Genomic DNA, 13304 nt, shown 5'->3' with positions numbered 1-13304 from the left:
AAATATGCAGGTTTAAAAATATATACTTGTGTATTGATTTTAAGAAAGACATTGATGTTTATGGTTAGGTACACGTTGGAGCAATGACAGTCCTTTTTCGCGAATGCGCACCGCGTCGATTATATGCAACGCAGGACAGGCTAGATAAACTAGTAATATCATCAACCATGTGTAGTTAACTAGTGATTATGATTGATTGATTGTTTTTTATAAGATAAGTTTAATGCTAGCTAGCAACTTACCTTGGCTTCTTACTGCATTCGCGTAACAGGCAGGCTCCTCGTAGAGTGCAATGTAAAGCAGGTGGTTAGAGCGTTGGACTAGTTAACCGTAAGGTTGCAAGATTGAATCCCTGAGCTGACAAGGTAAAAATCTGTCATTCTGCCCCTGAACAAGGCAGTTAACCCACCGTTCCTAGGCCGTCATTGAAAATAAGAATGTGTTCTTAACTGACTTGCCTAATTAAATAAAGGTGTAAAAAAATAAAATATATATTTATTTTTTTAAATCGGCGAATCGGTGTCCAAAAATACCGATTACTGATTGTTATGAAAACTTGAAATTGGCCCTAATTAATCGGCCATTCCGATTAATCGGTCGACCTCTAATCTGAACCCTGGTCTTTTCTACATAACAGAATAGCAGTCAGTGTGGTGGCTCATCTCATTTACTGATGGTTAATCTCCATCACAGCAGCAGAACGGATTACTCCTGACCACAGATCAGCCAGCTGCCATAAATAAGGACAATTAGCTCTGTGGTGAACATGATTTTGCCTCCCATTTTACCCCTGTCAAACCCTGGGCTCAGGTAGTAATTGAATAGTGAATGGAATAGGGCCACCAACTGTATCTTTCTTTGTCTCTTTGTTATGGAGCCAATCGTTTAATTCTGACCATAAATAGTTTCTGGGCCACCTGTTTTTTTTCAACAAGATCATTATTGCCAAGGGAAGTTAGATATGCAGTAAATTATACAAAACAGAACAGAATACAAGTTTGACATTGGAAGCTGTGCAACATTCAGTCCACATACAGTTTTTGTGTGTATGTTTTTCCTGTAATCATACTTTAAAAGATCACAGTGCATACTAAATACTAATATGGTAGAAAAATGAAACATTATTATCAGATCACATTTTGCAAACATCCTTGTGTGTTTGCTTAATGAATTCAGCAGATGAATACATACACTTCCCAGCGTTTGATCCAGTTGATCAGAGGGTGTGTGTTCCTAGCAAAACAATAGATACATCTCCGCTGCAGATGCATAAGAATGAGATATGTCCCTGGCTGATTGTACTGGCTGATTTATCCATGACTGAAGGCCAGCCAAAGTGGTTTGATATCTGATTGTACTGGCTGATTTATCCATGACTGAAGGCCAGCCAAAGTGGTTTGATATCTGATTGACTGCTATTGGTCTTCATTCAAGGTTATGGAATCAGTTAACTCATATGGGCTGATGAATTGTTTCTTATTTTCAATTATATGTGTTCATTATTTATATTTTTCTAGTCTCATTCTGTATATTTATAGACGCCGTTGATGACCCCCTATTCACCAGTATCTAGTTAACCTGTTACACCTGTTACACACAGGTGCGTCTTCTTAAGTGTGTGTCTCCACTTCATTTGTTTGTACAGCACTGATGAAGGCATAGCAGCTGAAACGTATGCTCCTTTTTATGTTTAGCACATTGCACTTTCACCTTTTTGGATTCTTTCGAGCATTGATTACATAAAGTAAATGTTCGCATCTCTGCCGCCTTGGTTTTTTCCTTTTTATGGTTTGAGTGTGAGATCCCATTGAACTCTTTAGATGCTTTTTCTCTCGTGCACAGGCCACCATTCATTGTAGCCTGAGCACGGACCCTCATACTGGCTCACTGAACAAAAAAAACCATGGCTTCTAGATTTCATGTCAAGTTGTCCACAGTTTAACACATTTAGGACATGTGTTGTTTTACAAACGGACTTCAAAGAGCCTATGTTTATCATTAATACTGCACAGTATGTCTTTTAAGTAGTCCCTGCTTATAAAATGTAACATCTCATTAATCTTGTGTGGTAGGCTGTTAGCAGTACAAAGAGAATATGTTTCTATAGTTGTCACTCAGTAAGGTGAACACGTTTTGTATTAATCCAATGACAAGAAAACAGTTTTTTATGTGGAGTGGAACAGGGAAACCCAAGAGCAGACTCAGACGAGGACACTGGGATGAAGTAACCAAGGTATTTATTGAAACACGGGGAAGATGAAGTGCAGGCCAGGGGAAGCTCGGGCGGGTTGCTGGAAACCAGGTGCGGAGGCTGAAGCGAGAGGGGTTGGGACAGGGTAAGCAGGTCCGGAGGGGAATCCAAGGGAGCAGTAGAGTGGGGAATTCAGGGCGGAGTAGCAGGATGAGGAGACGTGGGACTGGAGACAGGGACCAGAGTCAGAGCGGGCAGAACTGTAGCGGAGAGGAAAACCGTGTCAGGCAAGGAAAACAGGATAACAGGATCGAAATAGTAACAAACGGCTAGAAACGTAGACTGACTGAGCAGAGATTACGATCTGGCAGTGTGGAAGTGGAAGGATTGAGTATTTGTAGAGGTCTTGATTATGGAACAGGTTGCAGCTGGTGGGGGCTGCTCTGACTCCAGCACACCTGTCTCCGCCCACACAATCACACACACAGAGAGGGAGAGGGAGAGAGCACTGGGGGAGTGGCGGCAAGTCAAGGAGACACAGGATGAGCAGTAGAGGGCGTGGCAGGCGCAGATGTAACACTGTTGAAGAACCATGATTAGCCTACCTTTATTAATGTCATTATAACCCATTGAACCCTATGTCATGTCATGCTATGTCCTATATTGTGCTGCTATATCTTATGTCCTGTCCCATCTGGGCTGACTCTGTCCCTGTTCTCTCTCCCCAGGCAGCAGTCTGAGCTGAGGCAGGATAGCAGGATGCTGTGGGTGGAGTGTAGGATAGTGGACGCCCTGCGTGGGAGAAGACGGATGAGGGCCACGGCCGTCAAGCTGCCCTGCTCCTTCTGGTTCCTTCTGCTGTTCGGCGCCGGAGGCCTCGTCCTCTTCATACACCTCCAGGACCTCTCAGAGATGGTCCAGCAACAGGCTCCAGGTCAGTGGGAGAGAGATTCTACCCTATTCTACAGTCAGTTTCTACTGACCTGAAACTGGAATGGGTTGATACTATTATCACTACTGTATGTTGTGAAAGAAGCGTGACACACATACAAATAAACCCATATACATCTGTTCACATGCATGTACACATGTACTATACTTACCGTTATTGTCAACCTGCTGCTCCTCTATTGGATTAAAGTTTGATAAGAACCGTACCAAGTTTGCATACTGAAAAGGTGAAGTAATTGGTTATGAGTTATCATGAGACAATGCCAGAATGTCAACCGTAAATGAGGGCGATGTCCTTGGTGGTGCACTGTGAGTGGTGATTGGTAATATCCTGTGAGTGGTGATATCCTTGGTGGTGCACTGTGAGTGGTGATTGGTAATATCCTGTGAGTGGTGATATCCTTGGTGGTGCACTGTGAGTGGTGATGGGAGGGAGGGGGAGAGAGGGGGAGGGAGGGAGGGAGGGAGAGAGAGAGAGAGAGACTACACAGAGAGAGATGGAGAGATGGGGGAGGCTCTATGAACCGCTGTGTGTGGGTCTATCATGTGTCACCCGTGCTGTGTGTCATCATCAGTATCAGACAGGATGAGTATTGTGTCAGCCTCTATCAATAAAAGGTACTTACGGAGAGTGAGAACTCTCCTGGCTCTAATATTCCACTGATTGTCAGATGCTCGTACGGGTAATATCACACACACACACACACACACACACACACACACACACACACACACACACACACACACACACACACACACACACTGCTGAGTGATGAGTGTGTCTAACCTAGCAACTACAGCTCTAGTGGGCTACACACACTGTAGAAATGGCAAGGTGTTTTGGCTTGTCTATTCAGAAGGAGCACCATGCCAAGTTCAATGTCATGGTGACAAGATAGTGGCATGGCCTTTTTTTATTGAGGATTTTGTGTCTTTGAGGGGTGGTCCTTTGTAGCTCAGTTGGTAGAGCATGGTGCTTGTAACCTAGAGTAGTGGGTTCAAATCCCAGGTCCATACATATGTAACATTTATGCACACGTGACTGTAAGTTGCTTTGGATAAAAGTGTCTGCAAAATGGCATATATTATATTATTACGATAAGCACTTAATGAATTTGAAGAATTTAAACTGATGACATACTGTACAGTAATTGTACTGTACGGGTATCCATTTTCACAGCAAAAGCAAGCATGCAAGCACTATACAGGAACTAATTTAGTTAGAAAGAAACAATGCTAATTTCACAAATGATGTATGACATATGAAGTGTTACAATGAACATTCAGTGACTTCAGTATAGCTTACACCGCTGGAAAAATAATGCTGAACGGTATCTATGCCTTAAGCTACGATGCCTCACTTCCGCCAGAAGCTGATCTCTAATAGTGTTGCGTTTTAATACATTGGATGTCAGCTTCTATCTATCTTCCTCTCTCCACTGCTCATCCTCTTTGTCTGGCTGTGAAGTACAGTCACAGTCAGTGGAATGCTTTGGTCCCCCATAGTTAAGATAACACTCACAATAACCGAACAGGAACCAGCAGTTTAACAGGATGGGCAACAGTCTCTCCTGATCTCCACAGTAACTGTTTAAGGGACAATTGAGGGGAAACCCACTAGCTACCAATCTACTGGGGAAAAGACATGGCTCAAAGTCCTTGCAGCAAGCTGAGATAAATTGCTAACACACATTTTGACCAGTGAGCGTTTTTCCAACACTTAAAGCCTTGCTGTTACAGTGTGGGCCAACGGCTGAGAGGAAGGTCTAGTTGAATGGTGGTGTTCCAGTAAAGGCATGTGTCTTCACTCAAACACCAATAACAAATTATTGCCATCTCATTGGAACAAACCTTATGGCAAAGCAAGGTCTTTCGTCATCTGAAAAAAGGACAAGGGCCCATTGAGTGGACTGGTACAGTATTACACAACTCCACTGAGAGTCGTGACTTGGTCACCCACTATTCACTTGTTCCAGTTATAGTATAATTACATAGCACTAATCCATTTCTCATCCCATTTCCCCTCTGATAATCATTGCATGGAAGAGAGCATGTTAGCTCGACTCGGTTACAGTAGCTAATCTATAGAGATGCTCTGTTTACTTCAGAGGACTGCTGTGCTATGCATTGAATGGCACAAATTGAACAAAGGCACAGTGGTGTGTTTGCCAGTTATTGTCTAATTGCACTCTTACCATGCAAAGAAGATCCTACCCAACGTCCTTGACATCTTTAATGATCCATGGCTTGGCATCCACAGTGAGGAGTCGTGGTTAAAAAGCCATCTGCTTGGGGTGAAGACGATTGTGTCACTGTCTCTTTTATATGCAGCATGTCGCCAGGCAGTCAAAGAACACTTCACACATCACTGATGTGATGACATGGAGAACGAAAAATATGTACTAAGGTACGAGAGCCTGTGTGTGTGTGTGTGTGTGTGTGTGTGTGTGTGTGTGTGTGTATGCGCGCGTGCGTGTGTTTTTCCTTAGATGTAGCCAGGTCTCGTTGTTGAAATATAAAACCACTGGGTAACGGCAGTGGGGTCGCCCAAATATTTTTATAAATAAAGATTTAAATATATATACACACAGTATATTTAGTACTTAGTATTTGTTAGGATCCCCAGTTAGCTGCTGCCGAGGCAGGGCTAGTCTTCCTGGGGTCCAAACAGGAAACAACATAACAAATAAAATACATAATATACATACATATACACAGCACTACATTTACATTACAATTTAGCCATTCAGCAGAAGCTCCCATCCAGAGCGGCCCACAGCTAGTGCATTCATCTGGAGATAGCCAGGTGAGACAACCACATATCACAGTTATACCCCAACCACGTATCACATACATTATACAATACAATATGCATAAAAATGTCTGTGTCTCTTCATGGCCGGGCCGTAAGGTGTTCTTTTTTTCTGGTTTTTGAATCTGGTTTTATTGCTAGTTTGAGTTACCTGGGGTGGCAGAGAGTTCTATGCAGTAATGGCTGTATTTAATACTGTGCGTTTCCCAGCCTCTGTTCTGGACCTGGGGACTGTGAAGAGACCTCTGGTTGAATGTCTTGTGTGATAGCGATGAGTGTCTGAACTGTGTGCCAACTGCTTGAACAGACAGTTCAGTACCTTCAACATATCAACACCTCGCACAAGCACCAATAGTAATGGAGTCAATCTCTCCTCAACTTTGAGCCAGGAGAGATTGACATGCATGTCATTGACATTCGCACTCCGTGTTCATCTAAGTGCAGTACGGGCTGCTCTGTTTTGGGCCAACTGCAATTTGCTTGTCGTTCTTTGCCGCACCTGACCATACAACTGGACGGTAGTCCAGATGCGAGAAAACTAGGACCTGTAGGACCTGTCTGGTTGACTGAGATATCAAGAAAGTGTCACCTTATCATGGACAGACCTCTTCCCATTTTAGTAACCATTGAGTCTATATCTTTTGACCATATATATGGTCAAAAGATATAGACTCAAAAGATATAAAATATATAAACATTAGGAACACCTTTCTAATTTTTATTATTTTTATTTATTCTCATTTATTCTCAAGTTCTCATTTACAATTGCGACCTGGCCAAGATAAAGCAAAGCAGTTCGACACATACAACAACACAGAGTTACACATGGAGTAAAACAAACATACAGCCAATAATACAGAAGAAAAATAAGTCTATATACAATGTGAGCAAATGAGGTGAGATAAGGGAGGTAAAGGCAAAAAAGGCCATGGTGGCAAAGTAAATACAATATAGCAAGTAAAACACTGGAATGGTAGATTTGTAGTGGAAGAAAGTGCAAAGTACAAATAGAAATAATGGGGTGCAAAGGAGCAAAATAAATAAATACAGTAGGGGAAGAGGTAGTTGTTTGGGCTAAATTATAGATGGGCTATGTACAGGTGCAGTGATCTGTGAGCTGCTCTGACAGCTGGTGCTTAAAGCTAGTGAGGGAGATAAGTGTTTCCAGTTTCAGAGATTTTTGTAGTTCGTTCCAGTCATTGGCAGCGGAGAACTGGAAGGAGAGACGGCCAAAGGAGGAATTGGCTTCTGGGGGTGACCAGAGAGATATATCTGCTGGAGTGCGTGCTACGGGTGGGTGCTGCTATGGTGACCAGTGAGCTGAGATAAGGGGGGACTTTACCTAGCAGGGTCTTGTAGATGACCTGGAGCCAGTGGGTTTGGCGACGAGTATGAAGCGAGGGCCAGCCAACGAGAGCGTACAGGTCGCAGTGGTGGGTAGTATATGGGGCTTTGGTGACAAAACGGATGACACTGTGATAGACTGCATCCAGTTTATTGAGTAGGGAATTGGAGGCTATTTTGTAAATGACATCGCCGAAGTCGAGGATCGGTAGGATGGTCAGTTTTACGAGGGTATGTTTGGCAGCATGAGTGAAGGATGCTTTGCTGCGAAATAGGAAGCCAATTCTAGATTTTCCCTGTGGCTCATTTGGTAGAGCATGGTGTTTGCAATGCCAGCATGGTGTGTGCAACACCAGGGTTGTGGGTTCAATTCCCACGGGGGGCCAGTACAAAAATGAAATGTATGTATTCACTACTGTAAGTTGCTCTGGATAAGAGCATCTGCTAAATGCCTAAAAGTTTTTAAAAAAAATGTAACTTTAGATTGGAGATGTTTGATGTGAGTCTGGAAGGAGAGCTTACAGGCTAACCAGACACCTAGGTATTTGTAGTTGTCCACATATTCTAAGTAAGAACCATCTAGAGTAGTGATGCTGGACGTGCGGGCAGCGATCGGTTGAAGAGCATGCATTTAGTTTTACTTGTATTTAAGAGCAGTTGGAGGCTACGGAAGGAGAGTTGTATGGCGTTGAAGCTTGTCTGGAGGGTTGTCAACACAGTGTCCAAAGAAGGGCCAGAATAATACAGAATGGTGTCGTCTGCATAGAGGTGGATCAGAGACTCACCAGCAGCAAGAGTGACATCATTGATGTATATAGAGAAAAGAGTTGGCCCAAGAATTGAACCCTGTGGCACCCCCATAGAGACTACCAGAGGCCCGGACAACAGGCCCTCCGATTTGACACATTGAACTCTATCAGAGAAGTAGCTGGTGAACCAGGCAAGGCAATCATTTGAGAAACCAAGGCTATTGAGTCTGCCGATGAGGATGTGGTGATTGACAGAGTCGAAAGCCTTGGCCAGGTCAATGAATACGGTAGCACAGTATTGTTTCTTATCGATGGTGGTTACGATATCGTTTAGGACCTTGAGCATGGCTGAGGTGCACCCATGACCAGCTCTGAAACCAGATTGCATCGTGGAGAAGGTGCGGTGGGATTCGAAATGGTCGGTAATTTGTTTGTTGACTTGGCTTTCGAAGACCTTAGAAAGGCAGGGTAGGATAGATATAGGTCTGTAGCAGTTTGGGTCAAGAGTGTCCCCTCCTTTGAAGAGGGGGATGACAGCAGCTGCTTTCAGTCTTTTGGAATCTCAGACGACACGAAAGAGAGGTTGAACAGGCTAGTAATAGGGGTTGCAACAATTTCGGCAGATAATTTTAGAAAGAAAGGGTCCAGATTGTCTAGCCCGGCTGATTTGTAGGGGTCCAGATTTTGCAGCTCTTTCAGAACATCAGCAGACTGGATTTGGGAGAAGGAGAAATGGGGAAGGCTTGGGCGAGTAGCTGTGGGGGGTGCAGTGCTATTGACCGCGGTAGGGGTAGCCAGGTGGAAAGCATGGCCAGCCGTAGAAAAATGCTTATTGAAATTCTCAATTATAGTGGATTTATTGGAGGTGACAGAGTTTCCTATCCTCAGTGCAGTGGGCAGCTGGGAGGAGGTGTTCTTATTCTCCATGGACTTTACAGTGTCCCAGAACTTTTTTGAGTTTGTGTTGCAGGAAGCAAATTTCTGCTTGAAAAAGCTAGCCTTGGCTTTTCTAACTACCTGTGTATATTGGTTGTAATATTGAGTTGCACCTCCTTTTGCCCTCAGAACAACCTCAATTCATTGGGGTATGGACTCTACAAGGTGTTGAAAGTGTTCCACAGGAATGCTGGCCCATGTTGACTTCAATGCTTCTCACAGTTGTGTCAAGTTGGCTGGATGTCCTTTGGGTGGTGGACCGTTCTTGATACATAAGGGAAACTGTTGAATGTGAAAAACCCAGCAGCATTGCAGTTCTTGACATAAAACGGTGCGCCTGGCACCTACTACCATAACCCTTTCAAAGGCACTTAAATATGTTGTAACGCTGCTGCGTTTTTCACGTTCAACAGTTTCCCGTGTGTATCAAGAACGGCCCACCACCCAAAGGACATCCAGCCAACTTGACACAACTGTGGGAAGCATTGGGCCAGCATCCTTGTGGAACACTTTCGACGCCTTGTAGAGTCAATTTCACCCTCTGAATGGCACACATACACAATCCATGTCTCAATTGTCTCAAGGCTTAAAAATCCTTCTTTAACCTGTCTCCCCTTTATCTATACTGATTGAAGTGGATTTAACAAGTGACATCCATAAAGGATTGTAGCTTTCACCTGGATTCACTTGGTCAGTCTATTTCATGGAAAGAGCAGGTGTTCTTAATGTTTTGTACACTCAGTCTATATAGATTGTATTTTGGGGGAACAACAAAAATAAGAGTACAGATGGGACAATATACAAGCGTTTTGAGAATGACATTTTGAAAATGTATTTATTGTTATCTTTTCATTTTGATAAGAGATGAAAATGTAATGAATTTAAGGTTATTTGTTGATGTAAATCAAAAGTTACAGATTTGAAGGTAGTGTCATTAAATTTGCAGTGGGTATGGGTCGCAAGAAATTCTTGCAACAAAAATGGCATGCCCAGAAATGATTTTAGAGAAAATGGGGTCCCCTCTGAAAAAGTTTGAATACCACTGCTCTATATGATCTACCTGTGGAATGACTGTGGATGTATGTACAACTACCCTCTCATCTGGTCAACAACAACCCTCTCTCCATCCCTCCCTCCATCTCTCCATTAATCCCGCTTCACATGGGGACCGCTAGGAACAGTGCATATTGTTTCAAGCTGGAAGGTAGAATTTGATCTCTCCCCACCTGAGGTCCAGTAATCCTTTAAGCCGGTTGTTCTGTTTGCAGAGTCTAATTTAGCCATCTCTTAATGTAATTAAATTGTGCAGATGATCTAGCGTGGAGGGAGGGGCTGAGCAGCAATATTTCCATGCAAATCCACTCCAATGGATGTTTGTGGAAATAAAATATATTATATGACCTTATTATTTCCTCTCCATCCTTTGCCTGTCCACCTCACAAAGCTCCCTTAACAACAACTACTTGTGTAGACCTGGCACCATCCACTCTCACTCCACTCCACTCCACTCCATCCCACCCAGTTCAGTGCATTGGAAATTAATTATTGGCAAAGCTACGTCACTCAGTCATTTTACACAACCTTAAGTGCCATGTACCCCTGACCTTTGACATAGTAGGGAAACCCTGTCTCTGGGGATTTGGTGAGAAAACAGAACTTTATTGAAGCAGTGCAACCATACAGTACAATAAGAGTTTTCTGCTGACCGGTTTTGTCCCTGGATCGCATGACGATCTGGATGGTTATCTGGAGAGTGTCATGGAAACCTGTGCTCATGCCAAGCCGTAGACGTTACAGATCTCCATTCTCCTCTGTACACCTCAGCCACTGAGGAGGGATAGCCTATTATGGTCTGGCAGAACACGCTGAAATCTGAACCATCCAAGTGGCCTTGATAGCTGAAACTCTGAAACCCTGGATACAGTAGCCTACCTTTGCGTAGGTAGGTATTTAGTAGGTAGGAATTCATCTAGGTACTCAGTAGGTATTGTAGGTATTCATTGCCCACATTGCCAACTCAGTCTGCTAACCGACTAGGGTATCACAATTGCTCTGTGGCAACACCAAGGTCATGTGGTGTTCTATTAACATCAATCCCCTGTGGTCATGTTCTGGGCTCTCTGGTCTGGACATAATCTGTTTTCCAAAGCCATCTGATCCCACAACCAATGGCTGCCAATATGTTTCCAAATTGATTTTTTTCTCCACTTTCTTCCATTACAGTGAATGGCTCATGTCCAGAAAAATACAATGTTATCCCTACAGCAATTAATGCTATACTGTTACTCTACCAAAAGACTAAAAGCCATTTACTGTACTTTAATATGCAAGAGAGGCATATTATTATTTGGCTCTTGCCAGTTGTGTTTTTACTGCACATACTTTTGAGAATGCTCTCTGTGTGTTGGAGAATATAGTCAGTGTGAGACACAGCCACAAATCATATTAGTGCAGCACTGAGTCTTGGGCAAGCGTTACATCTCCCCTGAACCATTCCCCAGTCCTGGACATAAAACACTTCAAAACAGCTGATCTGGTGCTATCCAGTAAGCCATGAAATACAAAATGCAGCCCAGATCAGAAAGCATCCACATGAGACAGAGGAAGCTAAACTTACTAGCAGAGAAAGAAAAAAAGCAGATGCTCTGGTCTTTCCCTTTCAACTGTAGTGCAAAGGTCAAGATGCATATTTTGAGCCTCCACTAGCACAGACATGGGCAGTTGGCAGCATGCCAGTTTTGAAGGCCCTCAGATCAATAATAAAAAAATCGATCATATTTTTGAGGGTAACGCAGTCAGGGTCTCAACTTACGGTTGCGAGTTCAAATAGTAGAATACGCAAGGTGCAATTTCAAAATATGGTTGTGCATAAGCACTTTTTCTCTTGTTATGTCAGTCACTGACAGTCACTTAATTATCCCACGTCAGCAAAAAATGTGTAGATTGTTAGCTGACAGATGAGAGCAGCGATGCACGCTGGGCTGTGTTCAAAAACTCCAAAAGGCTTGAAAACAGGATGTGGGTTGAACACCAGGTAGATCTAACAGAGAAGTGGCTTTTTGAAAAGTCTTTGAAGGCCGCTATTGGAGCCTGTGCCGCTCAACATACCCAATCTGCCACATGCTGTGTCACTCTAACCCCACAGCCAAGGGTGAGCCGTACTGTACACTGTCCTGCTGCAGAACAGAGAGAACTCCTTCAGTGACCAAAGTCTCAAACACACAGATTTGAGCAGAAATCTCACAGAGGCAATTGCTCTAGAGCTCTTCTCAGAGCATCCTGGTGCCTTTACTGTTTACAAACTTGTCATTGCAGTTGTGGAGGCCTTGGACAGAAGTCAATACCATATAACTCAGAGTTTGTACTCGATTAAAATACAGTCTCTCACAATTGATCTAGCTTCATCCACTGCAATGCAAATTCAATGCAGAGCTTTTTGGGAGGGAGAAAAGGAGATATTTGGCGTCTCCACTGCAGCACAAAAATAATAATGAGATCATGTTTTTTGGGTAATTAGAATTAACAGGTGAGCTGGCTGAGCCACAGAAGACAGACCGATAGACAGACATACAGAGTTTAGCCCCCGCAGTCGCTGATTAAAGACGGCACTCTGCCACTCAAAATGACAAGGCCCTGGCCATCAGTGTCCCTAGTCATTCCCTTATCTGTCTGACAGCAATCCTCCGTTTCCTCTCCTATGCTTTCCATCCCGAGAAAGAGACAGTCTCCCTCCTCTCACCATGGAAGCACCAAATAATCAGGATGGGATTGGTTATCAAAGGCCTGGTAATGAGCAGCAACTTGAATATACATGTCTAATATTGGAGCCAAAACAGCCATCCATTCCCAGCACTCCCTCTCCCTAACCAACTGAAGAACATCCCTTTTTCCCCACCACCAAACCAACAGCAGAATAAAAGAATGATTTCAAAAAGAATACTTATTTTTTTCAGTACAATTTCCCTTATGTTTTGTGGTTTTTTTGCATGAGAGTTTGATTAAAAAGTAATGAAAGGTAGAACAGCAGGTAAAGTAGGACTGGGAAGCGGTAGGTAGGTATAGGTTCTGACAGTCACAAGGAAGGCACCACACAGAGCAGATTTAATAAGTACTGGAAGGGAGGGCCTGAGTTGCGTAACAACCATGATTTTTCCTCAGACGGGACTGTCTTCTTCTTATGAGGCTGTTGTTCTCCTCAAAGTTTAATTGCTGCCAGAAAGCTTGTCTTTACCGTAACACGCACTATAGAAAGCTCACAGCGAGAACACTTGTCTTTACCACTGCAAAGTCTTCAGAGTTCCTCGTAGTCAAAAGTGTGTGA

At 43.4% G+C, this 13304-nt stretch overlaps 1 protein-coding gene across 1 annotated transcript in view; it reads left to right on the top strand.

Annotated features, from left to right (window-relative positions):
* Window positions 1-13304, top strand: part of chst8 (carbohydrate (N-acetylgalactosamine 4-0) sulfotransferase 8) — a 201611-nt gene that overhangs the window by 34269 nt on the left and 154038 nt on the right. The window contains exon 2 of the mRNA XM_029721090.1: window positions 2920-3125. Within this exon, the coding sequence (XP_029576950.1) occupies window positions 2951-3125 (175 nt within the window). The 5' untranslated portion in view covers window positions 2920-2950. The remainder of the gene's footprint in view (window positions 1-2919; window positions 3126-13304) is intronic.

This window comes from Salmo trutta, chromosome 29 (assembly GCF_901001165.1).
Source record: "Salmo trutta chromosome 29, fSalTru1.1, whole genome shotgun sequence".
NCBI lineage: Eukaryota > Metazoa > Chordata > Actinopteri > Salmoniformes > Salmonidae > Salmo > Salmo trutta.
The sequence above is the reverse complement of the archived record's forward strand: the minus strand, read 5'-3'. Positions and strand labels throughout refer to the sequence as shown.